Source organism: Phalangium opilio, unplaced genomic scaffold (assembly GCF_054372755.1).
Source record: "Phalangium opilio isolate 3A_F unplaced genomic scaffold, DU_Popi_V2 ptg000059l_1, whole genome shotgun sequence".
NCBI lineage: Eukaryota > Metazoa > Arthropoda > Arachnida > Opiliones > Phalangiidae > Phalangium > Phalangium opilio.
The window spans coordinates 2,992,641-3,020,228 of record NW_028324176.1 but is presented as its reverse complement, the minus strand read 5'-3'; the positions used below and the strand labels follow the sequence as shown (position 1 = coordinate 3,020,228).

Here is a 27,588-nt window from a genome sequence, read left to right as displayed (position 1 = left end):
ATACCTTTAAATTGAACTTAATCAAGATATACCTTTAAATTGAACTTAATCAAGATATACCTTTAAATTGAACTTAATCAAGATATACCTTTAAATTGAACTTAATCAAGATATACCTTTAAATTGAACTTAATCAAGATATACCTTTAAATTGAACTTAATCAAGATATACCTTTAAATTGAACTTAATCAAGATATACCTTTAAATTGAACTTAATCAAGATATACCTTTAAATTGAACTTAATCAAGATATACCTTTAAATTGAACTTAATCAAGATATACCTTTAAATTGAACTTAATCAAGATATACCTTTAAATTGAACTTAATCAAGATATACCTTTAAATTGAACTTAATCAAGATATACCTTTAAATTGAACTTAATCAAGATATACCTTTAAATTAAACTTAATCAAGATATACCTTTAAATTGAACTTAATCAAGATATACCTTTAAATTGAACTTAATCAAGATATACCTTTAAATTGAACTTAATCAAGATATACCTTTAAATTGAACTTAATCAAGATATACCTTTAAATTGAACTTAATCAAGATATACCTTTAAATTGAACTTAATCAAGATATACCTTTAAATTGAACTTAATCAAGATATACCTTTAAATTGAACTTAATCAAGATATACCTTTAAATTGAACTTAATCAAGATATACCTTTAAATTGAACTTAATCAAGATATACCTTTAAATTGAACTTAATCAAGATATACCTTTAAATTGAAATTAATCAAGATATACCTTTAATTTGAAATTAATCAAGATATACCTTTAAATTGAACTTAATCAAGATATACCTTTAAATTGAACTTAATCAAGATATACCTTTAAAATGAACTTAATCAAGATATACCTTTAAATTGAACTTAATCAAGATATACCTTTAAATTGAACTTAATCAAGATATACCTTTAAATTGAACTTAATCAAGATATACCTTTAAATTGAACTTAATCAAGATATACCTTTAAATTGAACTTAATCAAGATATACCTTTAAATTGAACTTAATCAAGATATACCTTTAAATTGAACTTAATCAAGATATACCTTTAAATTGAACTTAATCAAGATATACCTTTAAATTGAACTTAATCAAGATATACCTTTAAATTGAACTTAATCAAGATATACCTTTAAATTGAACTTAATCAAGATATACCTTTAAATTGAACTTAATCAAGATATACCTTTAAATTGAACTTAATCAAGATATACCTTTAAATTGAACTTAATCAAGATATACCTTTAAATTAAACAATCAAGATATACCTTTAAATTGAACTTAATCAAGATATACCTTTAAATTAAACAATCAAGATATACCTTTAAATTGAACTTAATCAAGATATACCTTTAAATTGAACTTAATCAAGATATACATTTAAATTGAACTTAATCAAGATATACCTTTAAATTGAACTTAATCAAGATATACCTTTAAATTAAACAATCAAGATATACCTTTAAATTAAACAATCAAGATATGCCTTTAAATTAAACAATCAAGATATGCCTTTAAATTTAACTTAATCAGGATAAACCTTTAAATTAAACTTAATCGAGATAAACCTAAAAACTAAACTTAATCGAGATAAACCTAAAAACTAAACTTAATCGAGATAAAGCTAAAAACTAAACTTAATCGAGATAAACCTAAAAACTAAACTTAATCAAGATAAACCTAAAAACTAAACTTAATCGAGATAAACCTAAAAACTGAACTTAATCGAGATAAACCTTTAAACTTAAATAAAATTAAGGTGAAATTATCCCAAAACACCACTTTTTTGGTTAAATTCATGGATACCTTATTTAATTAAAATTAAAGGTATAGTCCCATTGGACCGAAACCGCTTTTTGGTTTTTTATGGAGAATATATTTAAATTTCCAGCCCAATGGCGGGTTTCTGCTCAATGGGAATTTATTTGAAAGAATTAGTTAATTTAATGTCTGTGAGGATTTCGAATCACCGCAGCAGCATGGTAGAATATCAGGCTTTTAATTCAGAGGCTCGGGTTCAAACCCAGAGAAGGAAATTGTAAGTTTGGTTAGGTTTGGTTAGGTTAGGTGAGGTTATTATCCTATTAATTACTTGCCACCTTTTCCTAAATATTCTCCTAATAGTTAGCTGCCACCTTTTCCAAAACATTCTCCTACTAATTAGCTGCCACCTTTTCCAAAATATTCTCCTAATAGTTAGCTGCCACCTTTTCCAAAACATTCTCCTACTAATTAGCTGCCCCCTTTTCCAAAATATTCTCCTAATAGTTAGCTGCCACCTTTTCCTAATCATTCTCCTACTAATTAGCTGCCACCTTTTCCTAAATATTCTCCTAATAGTTAGCTGCCACCTTTTCCAAAATATTCTCCTAATAGTTAGCTGCCACCTTTTCCAAAATATTCTCGTAATAGTTAGCTGCCACCTTTTCCAAAATATTCTCCTAATAGTTAGCTGCCACCTTTTCCTAAACATTCTCCTACTAATTAGCTGCCACCTTTTCCTAAACATTCTCCTACTAATTAGCTGCCAACTTTTCCAAAATATTCTCCTAATAGTTAGCTGCCACCTTTTCAAAAATATTCTCCTAATAGTTAGCTGCCAGCTTTTCCTAAACATTCTCCTACTAATTAGCTGCCAGCTTTTCCTAAACATTCTCCTACTAATTAGCTGCCAGCTTTTCCTAAACATTCTCCTACTAATTAGCTGCCAGCTTTTCCTAAACATTCTCCTACTAATTAGCTGCCACCTTTTCCAAAAAATTCTCCTAATAGTTAGGTGCCACCTTTTCCAAAACAATGCAATTCTCTCCATTATCAATCACTCTCAAAATTAAATTTTGCATTTCAAACATCAATATATATATATATATACAACGAAAACTGTAGGGTAAAAAAATTCCTTAAAAAAGGTGAAAACGTTTGCTTTTTAAATTTTAATATATATTTTCCCAAAACCGCACATTTGGGCTGTTTTCGGTTGAATGGGAAACGCGTTCGGCCGAATGGGACACAAGGAAATTAAAACTACACTTATCTTTCACCCAGTCTCAATTTTCCTTTTTAATCTTTACAATTAAATGAGCACTCAAGTCCATATTTACACCCATTTCAAGTCCATATTTACACCCATTTCAAGTCCATATTTACACCCATTTCAAGTCCATATTTACACCCATTTCAAGTCCATATTTACCCCCATTTCAAATCCATATTTACCCCCATTTCAAGTCCATATTTACCCCCATTTCAAGTCCATATTTACCCCCATTTCAAGTCTATATTTAGCCCATTTCAAGTCCATATTTAGCCCCATTTCAAGTCCATATTTACCCCCATTTCAAATCCATATTTACCCCCATTTCAAGTCCATATTTACCCCCATTTCAAGTCCATATTTACCCCCATTTCAAGTCCATATTTACCCCCATTTCAAGTCCATATTTACCCCCATTTCAAGTCTATATTTAGCCCATTTCAAGTCCATATTTAGCCCCATTTCAAGTCCATATTTACCCCATTTCAAGTCCATATTTACCCATATTTCATGTCCCAAATTAAAACCCCTATTAATCTCATATCAAACCCCTGTTCACCCCATTTCAGGACCATACGCCTGATTTACAGGAATATTTATAGTCTTGTTCAGTGGGACTTCACTACCTTTCCTATTGTGTATGTACACGTTGAAGGCTTTCTTATTATATCAATCCTGAATGAACACGATTATAAGTTAATGCCGTTAAAATTATCCAAATGAACTCTTTTGGGCAACAACTAATGGAGTCAGATTGGTTTTAATAATGAGCATGTTTTACTTTTTAAAACATCACTTAAAAACCTTTCTGAGTTTTGTATGCACAATTTTTTAAAAATACATGCTTTCAATTATTGCTTATTGGAAAATATTTCATGGCATAAAAATTTTATTTTTATTTTACAAACCGAGATTAATATTAGGTCATTACTAAACAACGCGGGCCTTTTCCAAAAAATCGTTTATTTTTCAAGGTCCTTCAACTAAAAACGTTGAAAATATTGCTTGTTTTATAGGTCGGGTTAGGTAAGGCATATGTTAGTTAGGTTACGTTTCATTGAGACACAAATTTCAAGCATTGTGCCTCTTATTTATCCTATAAATGCTGTAAATTTAATAAAAAAAAGTTCAATAATAACAAACGTTTTATCGTTGACAGCGTTTAAAAATAAAAATATTTGCTTTTAATAATATGTAATAATATAGGCACTATATTACGTTAGAAAATTATTTTTGGGAACTCATGCTATGTTCAAACTTCGTTTAAGTTCGTTACAGTGTTACGTAATTTGACTTAAAAATTAAAATAAGCGAATCGCTTTATAACGGTGCATTTCTGCGACTTAAAAATATTTCATTCTTCTAAACAATAAATTTTGCTTAATGTTTTACAAAATAGATGGGATTTTTGCTCATTTTACATAACCACTCAATCTTTATAAGTTAATCAGATGTTAACGGGCGTAGATAGAATTATAAATTAAGCCAAGATGTTTGTCCCATTAGACCAAATCCAAAACCGCCAAATTGCGGTAGTCTTCAGCCGAATGGGAATTCGGTCGTAAGGCAGGTAAGCGGTTAATTACCATAGTACAATTAACTTGAAATGGGTCAATAGGGCCTTAAAACGGGGGAAATAGGGTCTTTAAATGGGTAAACAGGGACTTGAAATGGTGTATTAACGGGTTTGTTTTACACCATAAACGTGGTGCTAAATATGGAAAAAATAAATATTTAACAACTATTTCACAGTTTTTCACTTCACTTGGTTTAATAAAAGCGTACTTTTTCCCTACTTTTAACACCATTAAATTAATTAATATTAGAAGTTCAACAGATTGCCTAAAAAAGATGTTAAAAACCACTGTAAATGGTGCATAAATGCCTAATATTTCCTCAATACTTGCAAATAATATTAGAAAATGGCGTGAATTGATCATAAAAAAGGGGTTAAAGTACACCCTAAATGATGTCTTTTTTGCCACAGGAAAAAACAGCATAAATGGCGTTTGAATGCACCGTTATATTTTAGAGTGCAATGGTATGACTGTAAAGCAAACATAATTATTCAAAATTTAATTACATTAAGACTGAAGTGACAGATATTATAAAAAAACGTCTTGGTTTGGACCAAGGCCGAAAAAACAAACGATATGTGTGAGGTTTATCAATTGACTGAAGTTCAGATATTGAAATTTTTTTCTAGTTATTTCTATCCACTCAATCCTTAATCAATATTTAATTCAATAAACTGATTTTACTGTTAATCGATCTAGTCCCTCTAAATTAATTGAAAAAATTACATATCTACGCTTTTTCAAGAACAATTACATTTTCCGAAAACATTTTATTATGAAATTAATTATTTTGAAGGGATTTCGTGTCGATCAACACTAACTTGCTAGCACCTTGACGGACAATGTTTTAATTGTTGCTGGCTTGACAAATTTTCAAGTTTGCACCAAAAGAAGTTTAAATCTGTTTTAAGTTGTTGATAAGACTGTCGTTTACAGTGAATGTCGTCTACTTAAGACAAAGCAACAAAGTTTATCCTGTGTGGTAAAGGGTAAAGATCACATAAACAGAAATACTTCTCAGTACCACTACCAATGACTTGTTATATTCATTTCCCGCGGAAATAATATGGTTAAACACATCATTTATTACTAGTTATGCCAAGAAGGTCACATTTAACTCCGAAACCCCTTCCCTTCCTCTATTTTCCCAATATATGGCGTTTTATAATAACCAGTGTTTCCAGTGTATGGGTCATCTGAGCCGTCGCAACACACCCAGCCAATAGATCGAAACCTTTTCACATTAGTAAACGGTACATGACACTCCGGACTGGCCCACCAACCTTATTAACCCAACACTATAAAACATTCGTGTACATGAATGATTATTTTTATGGCTTGACACTCGCTAGCGCCCGAACGACCGATCACTCAGTGTAATCGGTGTGCATTTGTAAGTGAGTGGACCATTTTGGAAATTACATACAGAGAAACTAAAACACAGGTGTGACCCCGCCATTGGGGGGTTTTCTCTCATTCTCTCGCTCGCTTAGAAACACCGCTATAGGCAGTGCTAGTTGACTAGCCTCCTGCCCGTAGTGAACTTTGGCACCGTCTGGCGATGACCCTTGGTGCGAGGGAGAATACACCCCAATGGTGGCCTCGCCACTGTGCTTTCCGAAATGATCTTTACGCTTGCTAAAATGATTACGCGTAATATGAAACCGGTGTAAAAGTAGCGCCAACAATGTAGAAAGGGGTGGTGACGTTTCAAATGAAGACTGAGTTATGACCAAGAAATTCTGAAGTACGGAAATGGAAGTTCCAGTGCAATTTCACCTTCATAGAGGCGACAATAGAAATGTAGCATTTCGATATACGAAATTAAATGTATAAATTCGCGCAACACCCTGGTTTGGCATCTATTAAATATTTACATTTTCCATTCGAGTTATACCAAAGTTCGCTTGCTCTTTTTAGACATCCAGTAAAACATTTCAAATATTCAATACTGATCCCTCAACACGTACTCCCTTCAAAATAATTAATTTCATAATAAAATGTTTTCGGAAAATGTAATTGTTCTTGAAAAAGCGTAGATATGTAATTTTTTCAATTAATTTAGAGGGACTAGATCGATTAACAGTAAAATCAGTTGATTGAATTAAATATTGATTAAGGATTGAGTGGATAGAAATAACTAGAAAAAAATTTCAATATCTGAACTTCAGTCAATTGATAAACCTCACACATATCGTTTGTTTTTTCGGCCTTGGTCCAAACCAAGACGTTTTTTTATAATCCCACATTGACACCAGCTTCTATGCACCTCCATCTACTGTTCTTCGTCAATCCCACATTGACACCAGCTTCTATGCACCACCATCTTCAGGTCTTTGTCCACTCCGGCTTCCTCTCCATCGTTATCGTTTGGTTTTAAGATATACGCGGCGATCGACTAGGGTTACGAGAAACGTCTAGCCTCCCAATGGGAGGGCTTCCATCATCGGTTCACGCGAATGCGTTCTTATCTATTATTATAATGGTAACGAATCGTATATATACCCCAAAATTTGAAGAAAGCGGGCAAGAGGGGTACCCTTCACTTTAAACGTCAATATTACAAAGTTTCGAAAGATAATAGGAACAACTTTATTTTAAACGATTTAACTATTTTTAAAGTTATTTACTGGCGATTAAAATAATTAATATCATTTATATTTAATTAATTATTGAAGATAAACTTATTTCTATGTAATGACCCAAGTAAGAGTTTATTTAGAACGAGTAATTAAGATTGCATCCGAATCGAAACACTACACGCACATCAAAGTTAATATAAAGCGAGTAGGATGATAAGATCTCTTACAAAACGATAACATTTCCTTTTTGCAGAATATTAAATGGAAATATTTTAAATATTTTTCGGCATTACGATTCTTTAAGTAGTTGTGTAGCTATAAAGCTCTGTTTCATCTCAATATTCCAAGTACATCTTTTGATATTATCATTTCAAATTTGGTGTTTACTTTTTAATTCATCTTTACTACATTTATATATAGTGTAAACGTAACTTTTAGCTTCCTTAAATAATAGGGATGTTAATACCTCATCTCTCCATACGTGTTGAAACGACTGGGTCTATGAGATAACATAACCTAGATTTTAACCAGAATTAACCTTGCTTCATGCCCTCTTATAGGAGGTCTTAACTGTTCAGAGTGAGCCGAAAGTTAAATACACATTTAAGTGATAGATATTAGGCCCTCATTAGAATTATTGAGGATACGCAGGATATTATTAAACGCTTTAAACCAAATGATCATGGCAATATCTCGCCGATTAGAACTATGTATTTCCGGTTTGTCTCATTGGCTGGTGGACCTGAGTTTGGAAAGTAAATTCGTCTCGGCTCGGAGAGGTTTATTTTGGTTTCCCAACTTGTATTAATTATATTCTTGGCCCATTGTAATTGTAATGTAGGCCACTCCTCACGTAACGGTGGTGATATTACATACGCATTTTGATACTGATAACTTAAAGCTGTCACTGGTAGCTGCTTAATGGTCTGTAGCAGAGACAAAGCAAAATATTATTTGGAAATTAGTCAAACTTATCTCAAATGATCTGCATTAAGAAAAAATATACAACTAAAAAATATTGAACAACCTAAAGATAGTACTATTTTTTAAGGTAATACCTCTAAGAAAGCCTGCATCCTGAAACCAAAGATTCTTCCCCCAATTATGAGTTATTAACGTGCAGAGCTAGAAGATGAACTTTTTTAACTAGGCCCTAAATATTCATCTTTTAGTATTCATAGAAAATATAGACAATGTCAATTAACAATGGCCAATAGTCTAGTAGTTCTGTCTGATTGAGACATAGTACCGTACTAGTTGTATTATATAATTGCGGTTGGTAAGGCGAATCATATGTGCACTGATTCAATTCAATTCAATTCAATGTTTATTAACTCTGTATAGCAACATGCGTACGCACTTTTTATAGGAATACAGAGTGTTAAATTAAATTAACGTCATATATTAATTATAAGGTAAACATAAAAATACAAAAATAAAAAATAAAAATAAAAATAAAAATCATGTACAAGGGACATAAAACAAAATTAAAATTAAGCCATCAATATGACAATTAAGAATATATACATTGAACAATAAAGTTAAAACTAAGTAATTTAGTTAGTGAATTAGGCTATGTATAGCTCAAATTTTGAGATCGAACAGTAGAGATCTATGAGAATAGGGTAGAAATTCTCGTGAGCACCATCTATTTTATTTTAAACCGTTCGATATCTAATTAAGATTTTTTTCAAGTCATTTTTAAACTTCGTTGTTTTAATACAAAATAAATCTAGCTCTTGACAAATACGTTTGCTGTGTACTGGGCTCTTTCAATGGTGTTTAGTCTAGGTTTAATGGGAATATAGAAAAGTTCTTTATTTCTTGAATGTTTAGTATTGACTTTCATGTTTAGGAGAGGAGTGTACTCTAAACAGTTTATGTTGTTGTTGATAATATTACGCAGGAACATTATTTCTGAATATTTCAGTCTATACTCCAAAGAAAGGATACCATACTTTTTTAACATGTCTAGATAGTTATAGTTTTCGTTTTTAAGAAAGTATCGATTAAATAATTGTATAAATTTACGTTGCACTCTCTCAATTTTCGCGATTTCACTTTTTGAGCTACCACCCCATATCAAAGAACAGTAATCAAGCTTTGGTCGAACTAGCGTGAGGAATAATTGGATAAAAACTCTAGAGCTTTTTAGATTTCTGGAGATTCTGAGTACGCCAAATAGTCGTTTTAAACTACTTGAGACAGTAGCTTCTACGTGTTTACTGAAGTATAATTTTTCGTCTAACAGACAGCCAAGGTCTTTTGTTATTGTTGTTCTCGCTATTTCAACGTTATCAATTGTATAATGATATTTGACTATTTTGGTTTTCCTCGAAATTGATATGATATAGGTTTTTAGTGCATTTAAAGGCATTTCGTTGTCATTACCCCATTTGCTAATTGTTTTGATATTTTCTTCCAACTGTTGACAATCATTTACAGTATTTATTTCTCGGAAAGCCTTGTTGTCATCAGCAAATGCTCTTATAGGAACTTGTATGATTTGGTTATTATTGTATAAGTCGTTTATGAAGATTAGGAACAGTAGTGGGCCAAGAGAAGATCCCTGTGGTGGACCTCTCTGCGTCCGAAAAGTGACGTCGGTGAGTTACCCATTAATTCTCATAATGTTTTTCCGTCCAGTAAGGTAACTGTTTAGCCACTTTAGTAGTGTTCCTCCTAGTCCGTAGCGTTCCATTTTCTTCAATAGAATTTCATGATTCATTCTGTCAAACGCCTTAGACAAGTCCATGAATATTGCGTCCACTTGTTTTTGTTTTTCTATTCGAGGAGCGACGTAATTAAGGAAACTAACTAAATTTGTTGTTGTTGAGCGCTTGTTGCAAAAACCGTGCTGTTCTACCACCAGGACTGGTGAGAACCAAGCGCTAATACACTTATACATGACCATTTCAAATACTTTTGAAAATACAGAGATAAAGGAAATCGGTCTGTAGTTCTTAACATCATTTCTTTGACCTTTTTTGTGAATCGGAATTATTATAGATGTTTTCCATGTTTCTGGGAACTGTCCACTCGATATGGACATGTTGAAGATGTAAGTAAGGAGCGGTGTGAAAACGTCGTTACACCCTTTTAATATGAAGGCGGGACTGTCGTCTGGCCCAGTTGATTTTTTTGGTTTTAATTTTTGTAAAGCTTCATACACATCTTTGCATGTAATGCAGAGTTTATGGAAAGGTTCACATCTGCAAGCATCGATAGGTAGGAATAGTTCATCTGTAGGACAGGTACTATTTATATGTTCTGTCGTTTGAAAGTATGAGGAAAATTGCTTGGCAATTTCGAGGTTGGCCGTTATTTTTTGGTTTCCCTCGTTACATAGGAATAGGCGTTCCTTATCCCTAGGTTTTAGCCGGTTGTTAACGTATGTCCAAAGCCTGTCGGGTTTTTCATTAAGTTCGGACACTATCGATGAACCCCAGATTCCTCTACCAATTTTGATTAGCCTTTGTGCTTCCTTTCTATTGTCTTTGTACTTCTGCAAGTTAGCATGTCTGTGGGTACGTTTGTGTTTCTTGTGAAAGTAATGCTTTCTATCTAGGCTCTTTCTTAAATCTTTCGAGAACCAGGTGGATATTTAGCTATTCTATCGCCAGCCTTCGGCACGTACATTTTTATTTTCGTCTGGACTTCTTTCTCTAGGAATCGTGAAGCTTGATTTACGTCTAGGTTTTGTAGGACATTTGACCAATTGTTATGGTTTAGGGAACTATACAAAAATTTGAAGTCGCCCTTCCGAAAGTTTAGTTTGTTCGGATTCTTTGGGTTCAGAAACGCTTCATGCTCGGATTTGATCTTAATGTCAACAGCGAGTGGAGGGTGGAATTTATCTATTGGAAGGACATTGACATTGTCTGTTTTTATATCGACACCTTCAATGTTAGTGAGCACCAGATCTAATATATTTCCGGAGCAATTAGGGATTTCGTTTAACTGTGCAAGGCTTAACGCACATGCGAAGTCAAGAACTGCCCTTGTTTTTGGTTTTACCATACTATTACAATCACTTGTGGTTAATTGAGTCCAGTCAACTTTAGGTAAAGTTAAAGTCACCGACAATTTAACTTAACCATTTTAAAACTATTTATCTTATTAAATTAAACATAAGACGACTTTTTAAAAGGAAATTAAACGGCAAAAAGTTTTGGCTTTTACAGATGTGCAGTTTGAAATCTCACAATATTTACAAATTCAAATTTCGCGGGAAATGAAGCCAAGGCTTCATGATTACTCTGCCTCGAAATAGAACTTCAAGTTTAAAAATTAGTGAGAGTGAAACAATACAATTTAAAATTATGAAATTTGGTTCAAAATGAAGCTCAAAACCTACTTCACGTCTCATAAAATACCCAGAGTAAATAAAAATCGGAAACATTTTGAAAACGACTCCTAAATACAGGTAGAGTCCACTTTCGAAACCATTTTCGATAGGAATAGCATTAGAAACTTATTTTAGCTCGACCCGTGTTGTCCCGGCTTGCTTAAACAAAAACATGGCCAAGCCTTAGGAACAATAATTTATTGAAAGCGAAATAATTTATGTAAAATTATGAAATTAGGTTCAAAATGAAGCTGAAAACTTACTTCACGCCTCATAAAGTACCCAGAGTTGACAAAAATTGGAAACATTTTAAAAACTACTCCTAATTGCTGATAGAATCCGCTCTCGGGACCATGCCCCATAGGATTAACATTAGGAAAAAATTTAAGCTGGTCTCTTTTTGTCCCGGCTTCATATTTTTTTCAGGTTTTTTTTCTACGCTCGTTAACATAGAGGGCGATCAAACTTGGCTGGCCTCATTGGCGAGCTTAGCGAGTATCTAAGTTGGCCCATGTCCGAAATGAAGCGAAAAGAAAGCAAAATCACTTCAGTCCGGTAAATTTACCTTGTTATAGGTCATTTTCATTTTTTATATAAGTATATTATATTATTGATTAACTATAATTTAATTTCCTTTGAAATGTTTTTAAAGAGATTTTTTCATCAGAAAAAACTTTCCACTAGTGATAGCGACTCTTCGATAGCTGTTTGTGATAAAGATGGCTCTTTAAATGTTATTACGGGTAAATCAAATATATAATCTGGCCGATATAGACATAGGAAATAATAGCCTTATAAAAATTTATGATTTACGCAACCTGCTCTTTTTAGGTGAAATTGAAAAGGGAACGAAATCGGACGTTGATTTCCTCAGTGATAAGAGTAAAACAGGTATATTTTAGTTGAATTTATAATTGAAATTCTTTAAACAAATCTAATTGTTCTATCAGGAAGCGATCCAGTATCTGCAAAGATGATGGTGACGAGCAAATTTTGACAACTTCAGAGTCTATATCTACCAATAAACCAATTTCTTCTTCAACATCTCTGAGGAATTCGGCAGTACCATCCCAAGAGATTGGAGAACATTATCTATATATTTGGACTTAAGTAAGTTAATGATATAACTTGTGAAAAAGGTACTGATGGTATTTGATTAAAGGCAGCAACACTGGCGATGAAGAGACTGATGATATTTCCCAAGAAGGCCCTCACAAGGCTAGAGATAATGACAACTATGGGGAAAGTCCCAATAGGCATGATGGTGATTTCTGTATTAGACGTGATCCATTTGTTTCCAATGGTTTGATTTTCAGCTATTTTTACAATGATTATTTGAATAGTACTTATTTTTAAAGGACAATTGGACTCTTATTAAAAACGAGGACTACCGCGCCGCCATGGCGTCTGCTCTTCAGAATCTTAAATCATAGATAATAAAGAGAAGGATCGGAAGGTATGCCTTCCGCGTATGCGCTGACGAGGATGCCGCCGCGCATGCGCTGGTTTCAGGAAGTAGAACTTACCCAGTTTGTTATCATTGTTGAAGCGAAGGGACGAGCGCGAATAGACTTCCGCTTAGGACAGTCTATTCGTTCTAGTCGTGAAGGTATAACGTCCATCGCCTAACACTATGCATTGAGTCTCTTCTTCTTCCGGAAGTACTAAGTCTGGTTTCAAAGTTCTGACTAAATTACGCCACTGATATAAGCTGATAAAAGAAGCATCAGCGCCTGAATCTAGTCTGTTCGCGAAAGTCCCATGCGAATACACGGCTCCTATGGCCACGGGAGGATCAACCTCACAGCGACGCACATCCATAGAGCCAATTTCCATAAGGGGCTTTACTTTCTTCGCGCGGCGGGAAGACGATCCCCTTTTGGTCTTCCCGCTTTCGCGTTTTCCGAAGCCTGTTTTTGTGCGACTTCTTGTTTGTCCGGACAGGTTGTGGCATAATGCCCTAAGAGTCCGCACTTGTAGCATTCTATTATACTTAAATCGTGTCGGAGTCTTTGGTCTGTTGGTATTTATTGCTTTAGGTGTCGCAACCTTTGATTTTGCCCCTCCCCCCGGCGGTTTAGTCAAAATGTCTTCTCCCACTGGATTCACGCGAGGCAGACTTTGCCCTTTCAGTAGGATACAATGAGCTAGAAGGGGTCGCTCGTAAAATTTCTTCTGTTACGCGGCCCTTTTCTATGAAGCTACGCATTGTCCTTATGTTGTCGTTAAAGACATGAATGCCTATCTCGGGGAGGATATTTTTCTTGCAAACACCAATGAGTTCAGAGTCAGTGTTGGGAACGCGTAGGTTTTGATTCATCGCGAAGATACTGGCGATATACGCGTCAAAAGATACATCGGCAGGTTGTTTAAACTGCGCTATTTCTAGGCGGAGGGATTCCTCCGCTCGCACAGAAAAGAAATAGTCTCTAAACGCGCCTTTTACTGTACGCCTTGTTAGTACTTGATTAGGCCTATTTATGTCTCTAAACCAGATTAATGCAAGGTCCCTTAATATTTGGGGTAGAAGCGCGATAATCTCATTTCCACTCATGCTGTGATATTCAGCGAATTCCGTCAAAGTCCGAAGAAATTCCGGCGCGCTTTCACCTTCAACACCACTAAATATTAAGTGAGGGGATGGTTTTGGCCTATTTTTTGCGGCTGGTCTAGTTCCTATGTTCGCTAACGTAGTCGCAAGTGTTTGAATAGTTTGAATCAAAACATTTGACGCTGCACCTTGTGGTGGCGGCGGCGGAGGTGGAATTCCTCGTGCCGCTTGTCCCTGTCCATGCGTCGGACTAGTACCAAGGGTTGGAGGAGGAGTGGTCCTCCTCGGGGGAGTATAGGATCCCGGCAACTGGATGTTGAGCGCCGCGAACAAAGCTTGCGGATCGGCGGGATTCATGACGCGACAGTTAATGAGTTCAAGCAAGGGCACAAGTAATGTTCACAAGTACGCGTGTAAGTACAATTGGTAATGATAGTCTTAATGAGTCCTGGCAAGCTCGCCACTTTATGTAACCGTAAAATTTGAAAGTAGGAAAGGGGGCCTAATTTCACAGCTCACAAAGAATTTAAATTAAAACTAGAAAAACTAAGAAGTTCCCAGGTTCCCGTTTAAAGGACTAGCAATATTTACCAGGTAATTGAAGAAAAATAACGCAGTGGTGGTAGACTAATTATAAATTTAATTTATTCACAACAAAACACGTCCGAACTGGAGCGCGATTACAAAAGGACTGCCAAATGACAACTGACTACTTTACAGACGGAGGCGGGGGTTTTTATTCCCGCGATAAAGTTTTTTTAGTAAGTTTGACAGCAGTGGGACAATTTGGCATTATACAAAATTTTGTATAAAAAATACAAAATGAGTAAAGCAGACGACGCTGTTTTTCCCGGGAAGGAGAAGCTTGGTGTCGACGGTTAAAGTATCGTTCGGAAAATAGCTAAAGATAGGAATTTTAGGAAATTAAATCCAGATAAATTCATAGAAGGGTTTTCCCCAAACTTAATTCCTTTCAACTGCTTGACTCAAACCTTGCAGTAACTTCTTTAAATACTACAATTATCTCTTTATTGCACAAACACGCTCTAGTTATATCGAGGCGCAAAATTATAAATAACCCCCATGGCTAACGAGTGTTGTCAAACACTACTTCATGCACCTAAGCGACAAAACGAAAAACTATATTACGACCCGCTTTAATTAACAAGTATAAAGAATTACAAAATCTTGTGACCCGTTAAGTGAAAGATGTCAAAAATACGTTTTTCTCGAACGAGCTACAAAATAACGCTTCTAGCTCGGCAATTTGGACAGCAATAAAAAAGTCTAATGGTACACACGTTTATGACATTTACGTTGGTTTGATTAGGGAAACTAGAGATTAAATAAAGAGTTACGAAATAAAAGTGAACTTCTAAATTACCGAGATAAACACTTCGGTAAAAAAAACCCGTTAAGTTCTATAACCTTGATAAGCAGATATGAGAGTTCAGGCTTTCGTTAGAAGGGAAACAAAATCTTCTTGTAAAGATGTGTTCTAATGCAAATATTGTCTTACAGGTTTTATTCTAAGTTAAACGTTATATAAGGCAAAACTACTGGTATGTATCAGGGAATAAAATATAAGATAGAACTTTTATTTTCTTTTGTGAATTATGGTTTGCAACCTATTATTAACGGATGGTTATAGATTTAAACAGTGTAGAGGAAACTATTCAATGATTTAAGCTTCGTTAGACAAAGCTAAGCGAAAAATGTAAGTTCAGTACTTAAATATTGAATCAGATACTAGTCTTTTCTCGACTCGGAGAGGTGAGATTTTGGTTTTCCCAACTTGTTAACAATTAGAATGAAATTTGTCATTATTGTGAAACAAATAAAATTTATAAAATTTTTAGGCTAACAAAACTAAAAGCCTATACAATCACCCTTGGTTATCATAAAATATGGGTAGAAGACTAAAAAAACCGTCTCCCCCTTTAGAGCGGTCGCCGTATGCAGGTCAAAATAACGAAATACAAAATGTTGAAGGCACAATATCGACGGTAAAAATAGCGAAAAAAACAACAGCAAAATGCAACAATAGCAAAATATCTTTATAGCGAGAACATAGTTTGTGATTTACAATTACCTCAAAATATGTAAAAGCTAAATACATTTTTGGCAAAATTAATAACCTTTATTACGAAAACTAATGTAAAGTATGGAAAGTGTAACGATTGGAAAACTACCAAATTTAATGAAATTATTTTTATTGATTTCATTTAACATGGTGCATGTGGATATCACGATATGGGGCATGGGAGTTACAAGTTTTAACCAATCATTTTCTTTTTTATATTGTAATTGTGAACACTTTTTTTACAAATCTTTGAATATCTTCCGTGGCGCTGAGACTTTCAGGATATGAAATTTGGTTCTTAAGACACAATTCGCTCTTTTTTCAGCTTTTTAACTCTTTTATATTTTGCACAATATCGTATTTACAAAACCCTTTAGAGGAACCATAATTTGAACAATCGCTGGTAAAAACCCTGACCCTAAATAGAGAACACGGGACCCGAATGTGAACACAAAATGGGAGGAAAAAAAGGCTATATGAAGCTCCCAATACGAAGGGCCTAAATTCATGCACCTGGATTAAAGTTTACGCAGATTTGATAAGTGATAATAGGATGATATAATTAAAAACAATACCTGAGTCAAAATGCTCAATAATTTGTTGAGAAGTCACGTTTTATTCAGTCCCTAGCATGATAGCTGACTCGCGATAGCGCTTTCCCGCCCAATAATTAGTGGTAGATTACGGCTAGATTGAACATTTTACTCAAGGCGCGATATTTGAGTCTTTTTTTGGGTCAATGATGTATTTTAAAGTTAATATTATCCGAAAGTAGCTTGTTTACACCACTGTAACGTTTAATCTTTTAGTAAAATAGCTTTAAAAGGATTCGAATTAACCTTGAAACGCGAGGTTCACATTTGCAATTTTTACTCGCGCTTTGACTATTAGTAATTAACTCGGCCATTGGCAAAGGAAGAGCAGAAGAATGTGGATTTGAATTTCTCATTGCAATAACGTAGTACATAAATTTGGATCCATTTTTGTCACCTCTTGCCGCTACTGAACCCGTTCCATCCCAAAATAAGTAATCGCGCCTAGCATTTTCTCTAGTATAACTAACCGATAGTCTAGTAAACATAGCAACTCTCGTAGGTTTGCTCAAATTTACGTTCTGCACGTACTCGCCAAATACCGAGTCCTTAGACAACGAGTGTAGTGATTCGTGAAGGTTTTTCTTCATTTTATTTTCCTCTGTGGTTTCGTATCTAATTTGACGCATTGTACCTGGCCTAAGAATACCTCCCCTTAAGTTCCCGTTTGATAAATCTACCGCCAAAGTTTTACTCTCAAGATCCCACGTAACCTCCATGGGGGTCAACCTAAGGTTATCCCTAAACCTCTGCCGTATAGCCTCTCGTCTTTCGCCCCGAATCTGTGTAGAAGCCATAGTACTAGTTTTGTGGTCTGGGCCAACTTCGTTTTCAATAACGCAATTAAAATCTTTGTAGATTTTAATATTACATTTTGCGGGGAAGGTTTTTCCCTAAAGTTGCTAGGAGAGCAGTAAAACGAACAAGAAAATAGGAAGCTACTTAAAATACTGCTCTCGGGCGCGTAATGATTCATGCAATGCCTATTTTGCTCGCACGTGATCTGATCAAGGGGAGGTTTATATTTAATAGGATTGAGGGTTTTTCTTGAAAGGCGCTCAAGACTCATTTCTTTCCAGATGATTTCCGGGAAAACAATGTTAATTTTAGAGGATGTAATACTAGTCTCACTAAATGATTCAATTGATTGGTCGCTATTTGAAGATATATGCCTATTTCTTGGTGAAATTTTCGTAGTAACGGTATTCTCGTCCGAAATTTTAAGTGGGGGATCATTAATTGTAGTTAGTTAGTTCTTTTTTATTTAAATGCTGGCATGATTTTGGGGTTGGTATGCAACCATATGAAATAGGAGATTCTGAATCACTACATAAGGGATCATAAATTTTACTTTCTAGTGCTCTTTTTTTAAGTCCTGCGACAATTGTGGGGTCGATGTTAGTATATAACTACTCGAACTTGAAGATTCTGAAGCAAAATCGCTAAAAATAAGATCTTCGCGGGGAGAAAGAGCATCAATTAATTCACTATCGCTATACTGTTTTTTAACGGAGAAACGATCACACAAACTTTTAGGCTTTATTCTAGCGCTAGACGAAGACATTAAAGGTGTGTCGTGATGCATAATAATATTTCTGTCAAATTCATTTTGGTCAGAATTAAGTGAGTCGCCTTTCAACAACGCGCTGTCAGTTACGCTATTTTCTTGCAATTCGTTTATGGAAAAACCCCAATCTTGGTGAATTTCTGGTTTTTCAACCAAGCTAACAAAACTGTCTTTGTAACGTACCCAACTATTAGAATTAAGCCTAGCAAATCCTATGTAATGACTACTTGCAGTGTTTATTGCTCCAGAGTGTACTACGCAACTTTTTAAACAATAAGTGTACCCGAGATATTCTATTTCGGATTCAAGTATGCAACATTGCCTATTTTTGATCTGTACTGTTACTCCAAAACCTCCAACGGTCCGCGGGCAGCAAAACATTATAACTTTATGTGGGTTAAAATATGAATAAACTAAGTATAGCTTTTTCCTTTCTCCTAGACAACTTGATACGTTGTCTTTAAGACCGTTAACACCAGTACATTCCCGTTCTTCTGGGAGAATTTCAGATGCGTACTCAGAAAGTTTTGATTTTGATATATCTAAAATAAAATAGTTAACAACTGGTAGGTCATGTCGCGTGTTTCCACATTTTCGGCAAAAATATTCGCGTTAAACACATGCATTAAAAGCCGCGCCTATTAAAGGAAGAATAACATCTAAAAGTTGTAAAGGGTCCTGCATCCTACCAAATTCTAACTTTGATGAGGACAGAACCTCCAAGTGTTTTGAAATTGCCAACACCTGGAACGATTCAATGGGCGTTAGTACACTCCCTTTCAATTTTGCAATAAACTCAGCAATTATTGGGTCAGAAATGTTATTTTCATTAAAAATACGCATTTCCGATAGAGCTTGAAACAAAGCAGAGCCAACAATTTTGCATGCAATTTTGTATGCCTCTCCTCCAAAGTGGTATTTGACATTTGGGACATTTTAGAGTATTATCTTTCCTAACCTTATCCTCTGTATTGGGTTTGCTCTCAAATTATTAGAAATGTCGGGAAGTGTATTTAAAGAAAAGGTTAGAGAATATTGCGCATGAGCTACTTCTTAGGGTTCCTTTTCAGTTAGTTGGGCCAGTTCAGGTTCAACTACATGGGTAGGTTTAGGTTCAATTACATGGATCGGTTTAGGTTCAACTGATTCAATAGGTTCGGGTTCAGTTACTTGGATAGGTTTAGGCTCTACTAATATAATGGGTTTAGAGTTCGGTTCAACTGATTTAATTTGATCAGGTTCAATTACCTGGATAGGCTTAGGTTTAACTAATTTAACAGGTTTAGCTTTAGTTTCTTGGATAGGTTTAGGTTCAACTGATTGAATTTGTTCAGGTTCAATTACCTGGATAGGCTGAGGTTTAACTAATTTAACCGGTTTAGCTTTATTTTCTTGGATAGGTTTAGGTTCAACTGATTGAATTTGTTCAGGTTCAATTACTTTGATAGGCCTAGGTTCAACTGATTTAATTTATTCAGGTTCAATTACTTTGATAGGCCTAGGTTCAACTGATCTAATTTGTTCAGGTTCAATTACTTTGATAGGCCTAGGTTCAACTGATTTAATGGATTTAGGTTCCATTACGTGGGAAGGTAGAGTAATAGCATTACTACGTATGCAAACGTCATACTCTTCTAAAGCATTCCTACTTATGTCAGGAAGCGTACTTGAAGAAATATTCTGAGAATATTTGGCTTTTTGAATGGATCGTGGCTCTTTTAGGATAGCTTCGACAACCTGAATAGTTTCAGGTTCAAAAACTTGGATAGGCTTAGATTCAAAAATCTGAATAGAGTTAGGTTCATCCGGTTGAATAGGCTTAGGACCTGTCAGTTCTTTAATTTTAGTTTCCACATAATCGCGTAAACCGTTAACGTTTAATTCGTACCTTTTGAAAAAGAATACTGTCGCGCTGCGGCGGGATTTAGATTTCGGATTTCTACTTTTTACGCAACCCACAACTGAAACGACTTCATGCCATATTCCTCGAAAATTACCCACGAATTCACCCAATCACTCACCTCCTTATAGACGTTAGAAAAACGCCCCTTACGCCAAGGTTGGTCTGATTCTATCAGGTCTCCTGTAGATTATAAAATACTGAAATATTATGTTAGTTAATATGACCCTATGCAAACTATATTTTAATGTATTTTTAGGTGCGACTAACGCCCCAAGTACTTCCGAGGGGTTGTTTTCATCCATTATTGCAGCGGGTTGCCCCTAATATTAAATTAAAATGCGTTAATTACATTTAAAAAGGCCTATCTTCCCTTCTTCTCATTAAACAAACATTGCATTTGCTTAAGCCTTGGTACTTTTCCATAATTATTGCTTTTTCGATTACCTTTGGCCTTTAAAAATCAATAAAAAAACTAAAGTTTCTTTCACGTAATCATGGTTTGAACACTTCTTAACCATTTTTAATTGGAATTAACGAAAGAACTTGGTATAATTAAACTAAATACAAACGCAAACACATAAGGAGGAAGTGGACCCACGCTGCCAGGTGGGTTGGGCTCAGCTGATGCCGCCCGCAGATAGGACCGGAAATAAGCACAGAGCATTAAGCATTGTATAATAGAATTTTAATGTCCTATCAATGCTTTTAAAAACTAAAGAGAGGTCACTGGACATTTTTACCAATAAATATTGCGTATTTTTGATTGATTACGACGTCACGACGACAGTAACGACACAAAGAAGGCCTTTCCGGGGATGCAGTTTCCCATTCTCGCTCAAACTGTCTACATTCTTGCTAATCCGTAAATACTTGTGGCTGGCTAAGCGGGTTTTTTGAATTTCAGATCTCTGTCATTTTTACTTTCAATTTTCATTTTCGATTTTAAACCCTAATTAAATTTAATTTATGGCTTAAATTAACTTGAATGAACAAAACAGAGGCCGAAAAAGCCGAAAATGTTAGTTTTGAGCTCGTACGACTGATAGGTTTTGAACTATTGACCTCCGAACTTGAAAAATTAAAAGTGAAATTATGCAAATTCTATAAAGAATTTTGAATCTTTCTTTACGTCATTTTGTAGAAACTTTGATGGGGAATCCAACGCGAGTAACCCCGTACAGATCGCATTGGTAGTTTGAGCCCTATCTCGCAAACTTGTTTCCCGCCATTTTCCAAAATGGCGGCACAAGCACAAAAAAGGCTAGAAATGTGTAAATCATTTCAAATCAGTATATAATCCATATCAGTTTCATCAAAATAAATTATATTTAAACAAGGAACACTAATAATCAGTTTTAAACCTCGTTTCTAAAGATATCAGTCTGATTTTTCAATATGACACTCTAAACGGGTCAAGAGACAATATTCAATAAAAATATTCTGTTAAAAATTAAGATAATTAAGGTTTTAACTCAAATTAATGAATATCAACATAACTCGATACCAGGAAGTACTGCGAGGCCGTAGACCATAACCTTTACAGTCGCTACACAGTTAGGTTGAAACCAAAAACGCACAAGGCCGTAATTAGTGGAATAACTAATGAACCGCTACTCGCACGATATTGGGACCACTTTCATTCGATTCTTCACAGTTTTCTACGTCAGAGTCGGTTAATTAAACTTAAATTAATGTTTATTAAAATGGCAAAAAGACGTTGGAAAGAAGAAAAACTGAAAAAACGGGCTGCGTTTCGGGACGTTTAATTGCGAACAGTTAATTAACGGTTAGTCGTAGAGAGACGCGACTAGCACCATCGGAATCAGGAGGTTTTAATCATCCGGATTAAGTGTATTTATTTTAATTAATTAAGATAATTTCGATGGGAAATCAAAACTAACCGCAAATTTATGGCTACGCGGGTTATTTGATTTTGAGATTAGAAAACACCCAGCATATGGCCATTTTTATTTTGCTTCTAATTAAGTTACTTATCATTCAAATTTAATGAATATTACAGCTAATAATCTCCAGTAAGTGCTCTATCTAGATCTGCTTTTGAATTAGCTCTATCTATTACGGTTTAAAAGATATAGCGGTTTTAAGTTTTGTGTCGAGGGGTTTCTGAGCTACAAGTGTGAGGGGTTTTCTCCTTAATTACGGCTTCTAATTAAGGTATATTAACGAGAAAAATATATTTAACGGGTCACGTGACAACACGCAATAACAATATTCATTTAAAACTTAAGATAATTAAGGTTTTAACTCTAATTAATGAATAATTGAATATCAACATAAATTGGAACCAATAATGTACAGGGTGTTTCCACAGTTTGGAACGGAGATGGTCTTAATTAGTGCAATAACTAATGAACCGTTAGTCGGGCGATATTGATACCACTTTCATTCGATTCCTCACAGTTTTCTACGTCAGAATCGGTTAATTGAATTTAAATTAGTTTGGATTTAAATGGCAAAAAGAGGCTGGAAATAAGGAAAACTGAAAAAACGGGCTGCGTTTTGGGACGTTTAATGGCGTAGTTAATTAACGGTTAGTCGTATAGAGACGCGACTAGCACCATCGGATTCAGGAGGTTTTAATCATTCAGATTAAGTGTATTTAGTTTAATTAATTAAGTTAATTTCGATGGGAAATTAAAAACAACAGAAAATTGAAATTGCGAAAAATTCTCTCTCATCTCGCTGCCACTACTGCGGTTGATGAAAAAAAAAGATTACATTGGAATTTTTACTCACCAGTTTTTTGGACGCGGCTAACCAGATAGCACCACCAAGCGCAGGGAGGAATAGCAGACACTAATGTGTTCACATTTAAGTGTAGTTGACGTTGTACCTCTACATCGAAGAGGCATTAAAATGGAACGGGTTTCGCCGTCTATATTTGGAAAAATGAACTGTATTAGGGTTAATTGAAACTTTGTAGTTCAAAGAGTTAATTGCATAGTTAATTTTGACTATGTAAGGTTCATTTTATTCTGTATTTAAAATAATTAAACATTGTAGTTTTAAATTCAAATTATATTTGAGCTCGTAATTTATAGATATCGCCACACTATTAACGCAGCGGAATTTTTTGAAATTTGAGATAAAAAAAAACACCCATAGATTGAAAACCTATTTTGCTTCTAATTAAGTTAATTATCATTCAAATTTAATGAAAATTACAGATAATAATGTCCATTACGTCCTCTATCTAAATCGGCTTTCGAATTAGCTCTATCTATTACGGTTTAAAAGATATAGCGCTTTTAAGTAACGCGTCGAGGGGTGGGTAAGCTAAACGAATGACACAGTGGGTTGGTTAAACGAGTGAGATAGATAGAGCCATAAAACGAGAAAAACCCTCCGTATCCGCCCTTCTAAGGGTCAAAATGTCTCTAAAACAACCCTATCCTAAGCTAAACATCATAACAGTAACACGAAATGGTTAGAAGCAGAGTTACGAGCCTCCAAAGTTTAGTGTAACGCTATTCCAACGGAGAGTATAGTGCTTATGAACATTTTGCTTAATTCCTCGGCCCCTGTTTGTCGTACCCTATGTTTTAAGTATCCTTGGAAAGGGGACAAATAGGACTATAACATACTCAAAGGACATCTCGGTATCTCTAGTAGAACCAGAGTTATGAGCCTCCAAAGTTCTTCATTAGTAACATAATAACAATAATTGAGACGATACCATAAGTTGACGCACATTTTGCTTAATTACTTGGCCCCTGTTTGTCGTAGCCGTAAGTTTTTAGTATGGCTGGATGGGGGACAAATTGGACTATAACATACTCAAAGTACATCCCCCTATCTCTAGTAGAACCGGAGTTATAAGCCTCCAAAGTTGGGTGTGACGCAAATCCCGTGGAGGGGACGAACATTTTGCTTAATTACTCGGCCCCTTTTTGTCGTAGCCCTAAGTCTTTAGTATCCTTGGAAAGGGGACAAATTGGACTATAACATACTCAAAGTACATCCCCCTATCTCTAGTAGAACCGGAGTTACGAGCCTCGAAAATTGGGTGTGACGCAATTGCTGTGGAGGAGACGAACACTTTGCTTATTACTGGGCCAAGTAAGAGATTAGAGACGCGAGGCCAAGAGGGAGAAAGGGGAGTCCAGTCCTTACCCGATGGAGGTGGAGGAGGCTTCCTTCCTAACTCGGACACTGTCGCGTCTCGAGTTGGGCGGAAACGCGCTCCAGTTTATATTGGGTGGCCTTCAGTCGCTCTTTCAGACGTCGACCACTTTTCTTCGGATCTTCGATCAGCCTGTAACCGCGCGCGCTTTCCACTAATAAACCGAAACCACACACGACTACGTAATTAAGTTAACCAAACGTATTTATTAGAACATAAACCCGCTTAATTAAATACACAATCCGTTAGTAAACAAGTAAACAGAGTCAATCAAATACTGTTATCTGATTCCGATGCCATTACTCCACCCCAACTGCCCTGATTCCCGGGCTACCTTCGAATATATCCCCTGGGGCCTCCGGGGATCAGCCAATCCCGGCTCTCGAGCAGACAACGGGTCTAACGTGTTCAGCTTCCTGGCAAGTCTAGCGGGGTATCTATTAGGTCCTTCCCCCTAGTGGTGAACTCTCGTAACGGGCTCCTAGTTTCAGTTTCAGTTTGCGGACGTCGCGGTTTCCTCCATTGGACCGCGGACCCCGTTTTGACAGCGGATGACGATGGGAGGAAGGGAGATGTCCGGCACCACCAAAGTTAACGAGGGCCGAGTCGAGAAGGAAGGGGTCGTCGCCTCGGAGTCGGCGCTTCTATTACGAGAAGGAGGTTGGATTTTGGAGGCGGTGGGGGCGGAGCCATTCTCGTCGCTGCCGGGTGCGAACAATGAGTGGTAGGAAACGAGTCGTACCGCCAACCGACTAGAAGGAAGATAACACCAACTTATTGGCGCCTCTCGATGGAGCCGAGAACGACTTCTTGGACCGACGATGATGTCCAGACAAATTTCTCTAAAACTAATAAAGAAAACACAATTCATTAAAGAGAGACGCGAATCATTAAGATGTCGCTATTCTTATCTTAATTACAATTAAAATGAAAGAAATTTTTCATCCGACCTTTGAAGGTTCCTTTCTTAAGGGAAACCTCATTGGAAGGCGGCGGCGGCTCCTCCACATTGACATTGATCGACCTCGGCCAGAGAAGAGAGCGCCGACTAGAATCTCCGAGAAAGTGAACATCGTCATCCAAAGAAATACAACTGGCGGGGGCGGCGGTGACGTCAAGGGTACCATCCACCTGGAAACGACGCGAGTTCGGCACGCCATTCAAGCGCAATCGCGAGAGAGAGAGAGAGAGAGAGAGAGAGAGAGAGAGGGAGGGGGGATGGAGAGAGAGAAAGAAGAGAGAGAGAGAAGATTGAGAGGAGAGAGAGGGGGGATGGAGAGAGAGGGAGAGAGAGGGAGAGAGTTTTTTTTTTGTTTTTACAAAACTATCTTTTATTATGTCAATTTACAAGGAAATCAATAATTTAGACAAGAGAATAATTTAATTTAATTGGAATGGTTAAGGGGGAAAAGGCACTGGAATTTTAAAACGGTGCGTCAAGCCGTGAACGTGGAGAAAATTTTGAGGGTCGGAAGAGCGCGAATGTAATGTGACGATACGGCTAACAATAATTCTGTGATGTTTTCGGGTTAAGTTTCGTACAAGGGAGTCAAACTCACTGGGTTCAAACACTAAGTTCGGGGTTTTGCTGTAAAGTTCATAGAAGATGCGCCGTAATAGGAGGAAAGCCAAGTTACATACATCATGACCTCGACCGCGGGCCAGAAGCCAAGTGTCGGCCATGACGTGAAGATGGGCTCGCGCAGACGATATCCATCTAAGGACATGTGAGCTTACCGCTTCAAAAAGAGGACACGTGAGATAGATGTGGTCTAAGGTGCCTATTGCAGGGCAAAAAGGGCAGGAAGGAGTGACGTAGTCATTATGGAGGTGAACTAGACGCGCAGGGCAGGGAAGGCTACCATGCAGGAGCCTCCATTGAAGCCCGTTTTCCATTCGGGTGGAGAAAAGGGAGAAACGGGATGGGCGCCAAAGATCCGCTCGCCTACGAAGGAGTAAAAACTCATCCAAGCATGGAGGGGTGACGGGTGCTGGTGGAGAGACATTAAAATGGACTAGAAATTGGTAAATAGATCTCGTAACAGAGAAATCCGACAGGTCTACACTACAAGTTCCGAAGTAAAGGTTGGCTTTAAGCGAGTATGACGGAGTGGAAGACCCCCCGAAAATATAACCATGAATAACCCCATAATCATCGAAAATGGTGGGAAAGGTGGTGATAACCGTTGTCTTAAGTAGGTCGAAGGTTTTAAGAAGAAAGCGCGAAGGGCGATCAACTGTAATGGCAGTTTCTAACGTGTGCCAGCGTAGAGTGCGATGATTAATGAAGTCACCAATGGTTCGTAGACCAGCAGTCATTAGACGTGAGTGTAGCGAACTAAGAAGCGGTTCACCATCCTTATCTTGGACAAAACGGTTGTCAAAAACTTTGATGGAAAAAACCGTAATACGATCGCATAGGTTGAGCGAAAGATGAATGGGGGAGGAGAACCACGCTTTTAGACAAGTACCATAAAAGGGAATGGGCGCAGTCGGGAGGTTCGGAATTTCAAAAAAGGTCGTAAGATCGTGGAAGGCCGGGAAATGGCTCCGAAGAACCGCAAAGGCGACGCTACAATGAGGTGTCAAAACTGGATCCCCACGGAGAAGATCAGCCGCCTGGGCAAGACGGAAAGCACGGACCTTCATCGTAACGTCAACTAGGCCCAAACCACCGCACCGTTTGTCGAGAGTTAGTTTTTTCAAATGTACCCAATGAACGCCATCCCAAAGGAAATGAGTGAGTCGTTGTTGAACGGTCGTAAGAAAGTCAGAAGGCGGATCTAGTATTTTAAGTCTATGCCATAAAATTGATGACGCGAGTTGATTTAAGATCAAAACACGACCGTAAATGGAACATAAGTGTCGTAGTCTATACCACCTACCCAGTGTGCGTTGAAGGCGGGTTAAGAGATCGGCCAGTTGTTATTTTCATATTCTGGGTCATTGCCAAGGAATACTCCGAGGAACTTACCGCCGTCGGAGCGCCAAGGAATGTCCAGAGGTTTATCAATACGAGTTTTCCACGAACCACACCAAAGGCCGAAAGATTTGGTGAAGTTAACGGAAGCTCCAGAGACCCGGCAGTAGAGCTCTAAAGCTTCACGTAGAAGCGGGAAATCATTGGCAGACCGTACGAAAACATTTAGGTCGTCAGCATAGGACGTGTAGGTATGTCTCATAT

General features: G+C 36.4%; 1 protein-coding gene across 1 annotated transcript; it reads right to left on the bottom strand.

The window, feature by feature from the left end:
- Window positions 1–19,346: 19,346 nt before the first annotated feature.
- On the bottom strand, window positions 19,347–24,704 carry LOC149667339 (uncharacterized). The gene is made up of 6 exons (XM_089841445.1): window positions 24,683–24,704; window positions 24,427–24,582; window positions 23,053–23,156; window positions 20,411–20,580; window positions 19,894–20,245; window positions 19,347–19,701 (listed from the first exon to the last, which is right to left on the bottom strand). The coding sequence occupies exons 1-6, from the start codon at window positions 24,702–24,704 to the stop codon at window positions 19,411–19,413; spliced, it is 1,095 nt and encodes a 364-aa protein (XP_089697571.1). The 3' UTR covers window positions 19,347–19,410.
- Window positions 24,705–27,588: the final 2,884 nt, after the last annotated feature.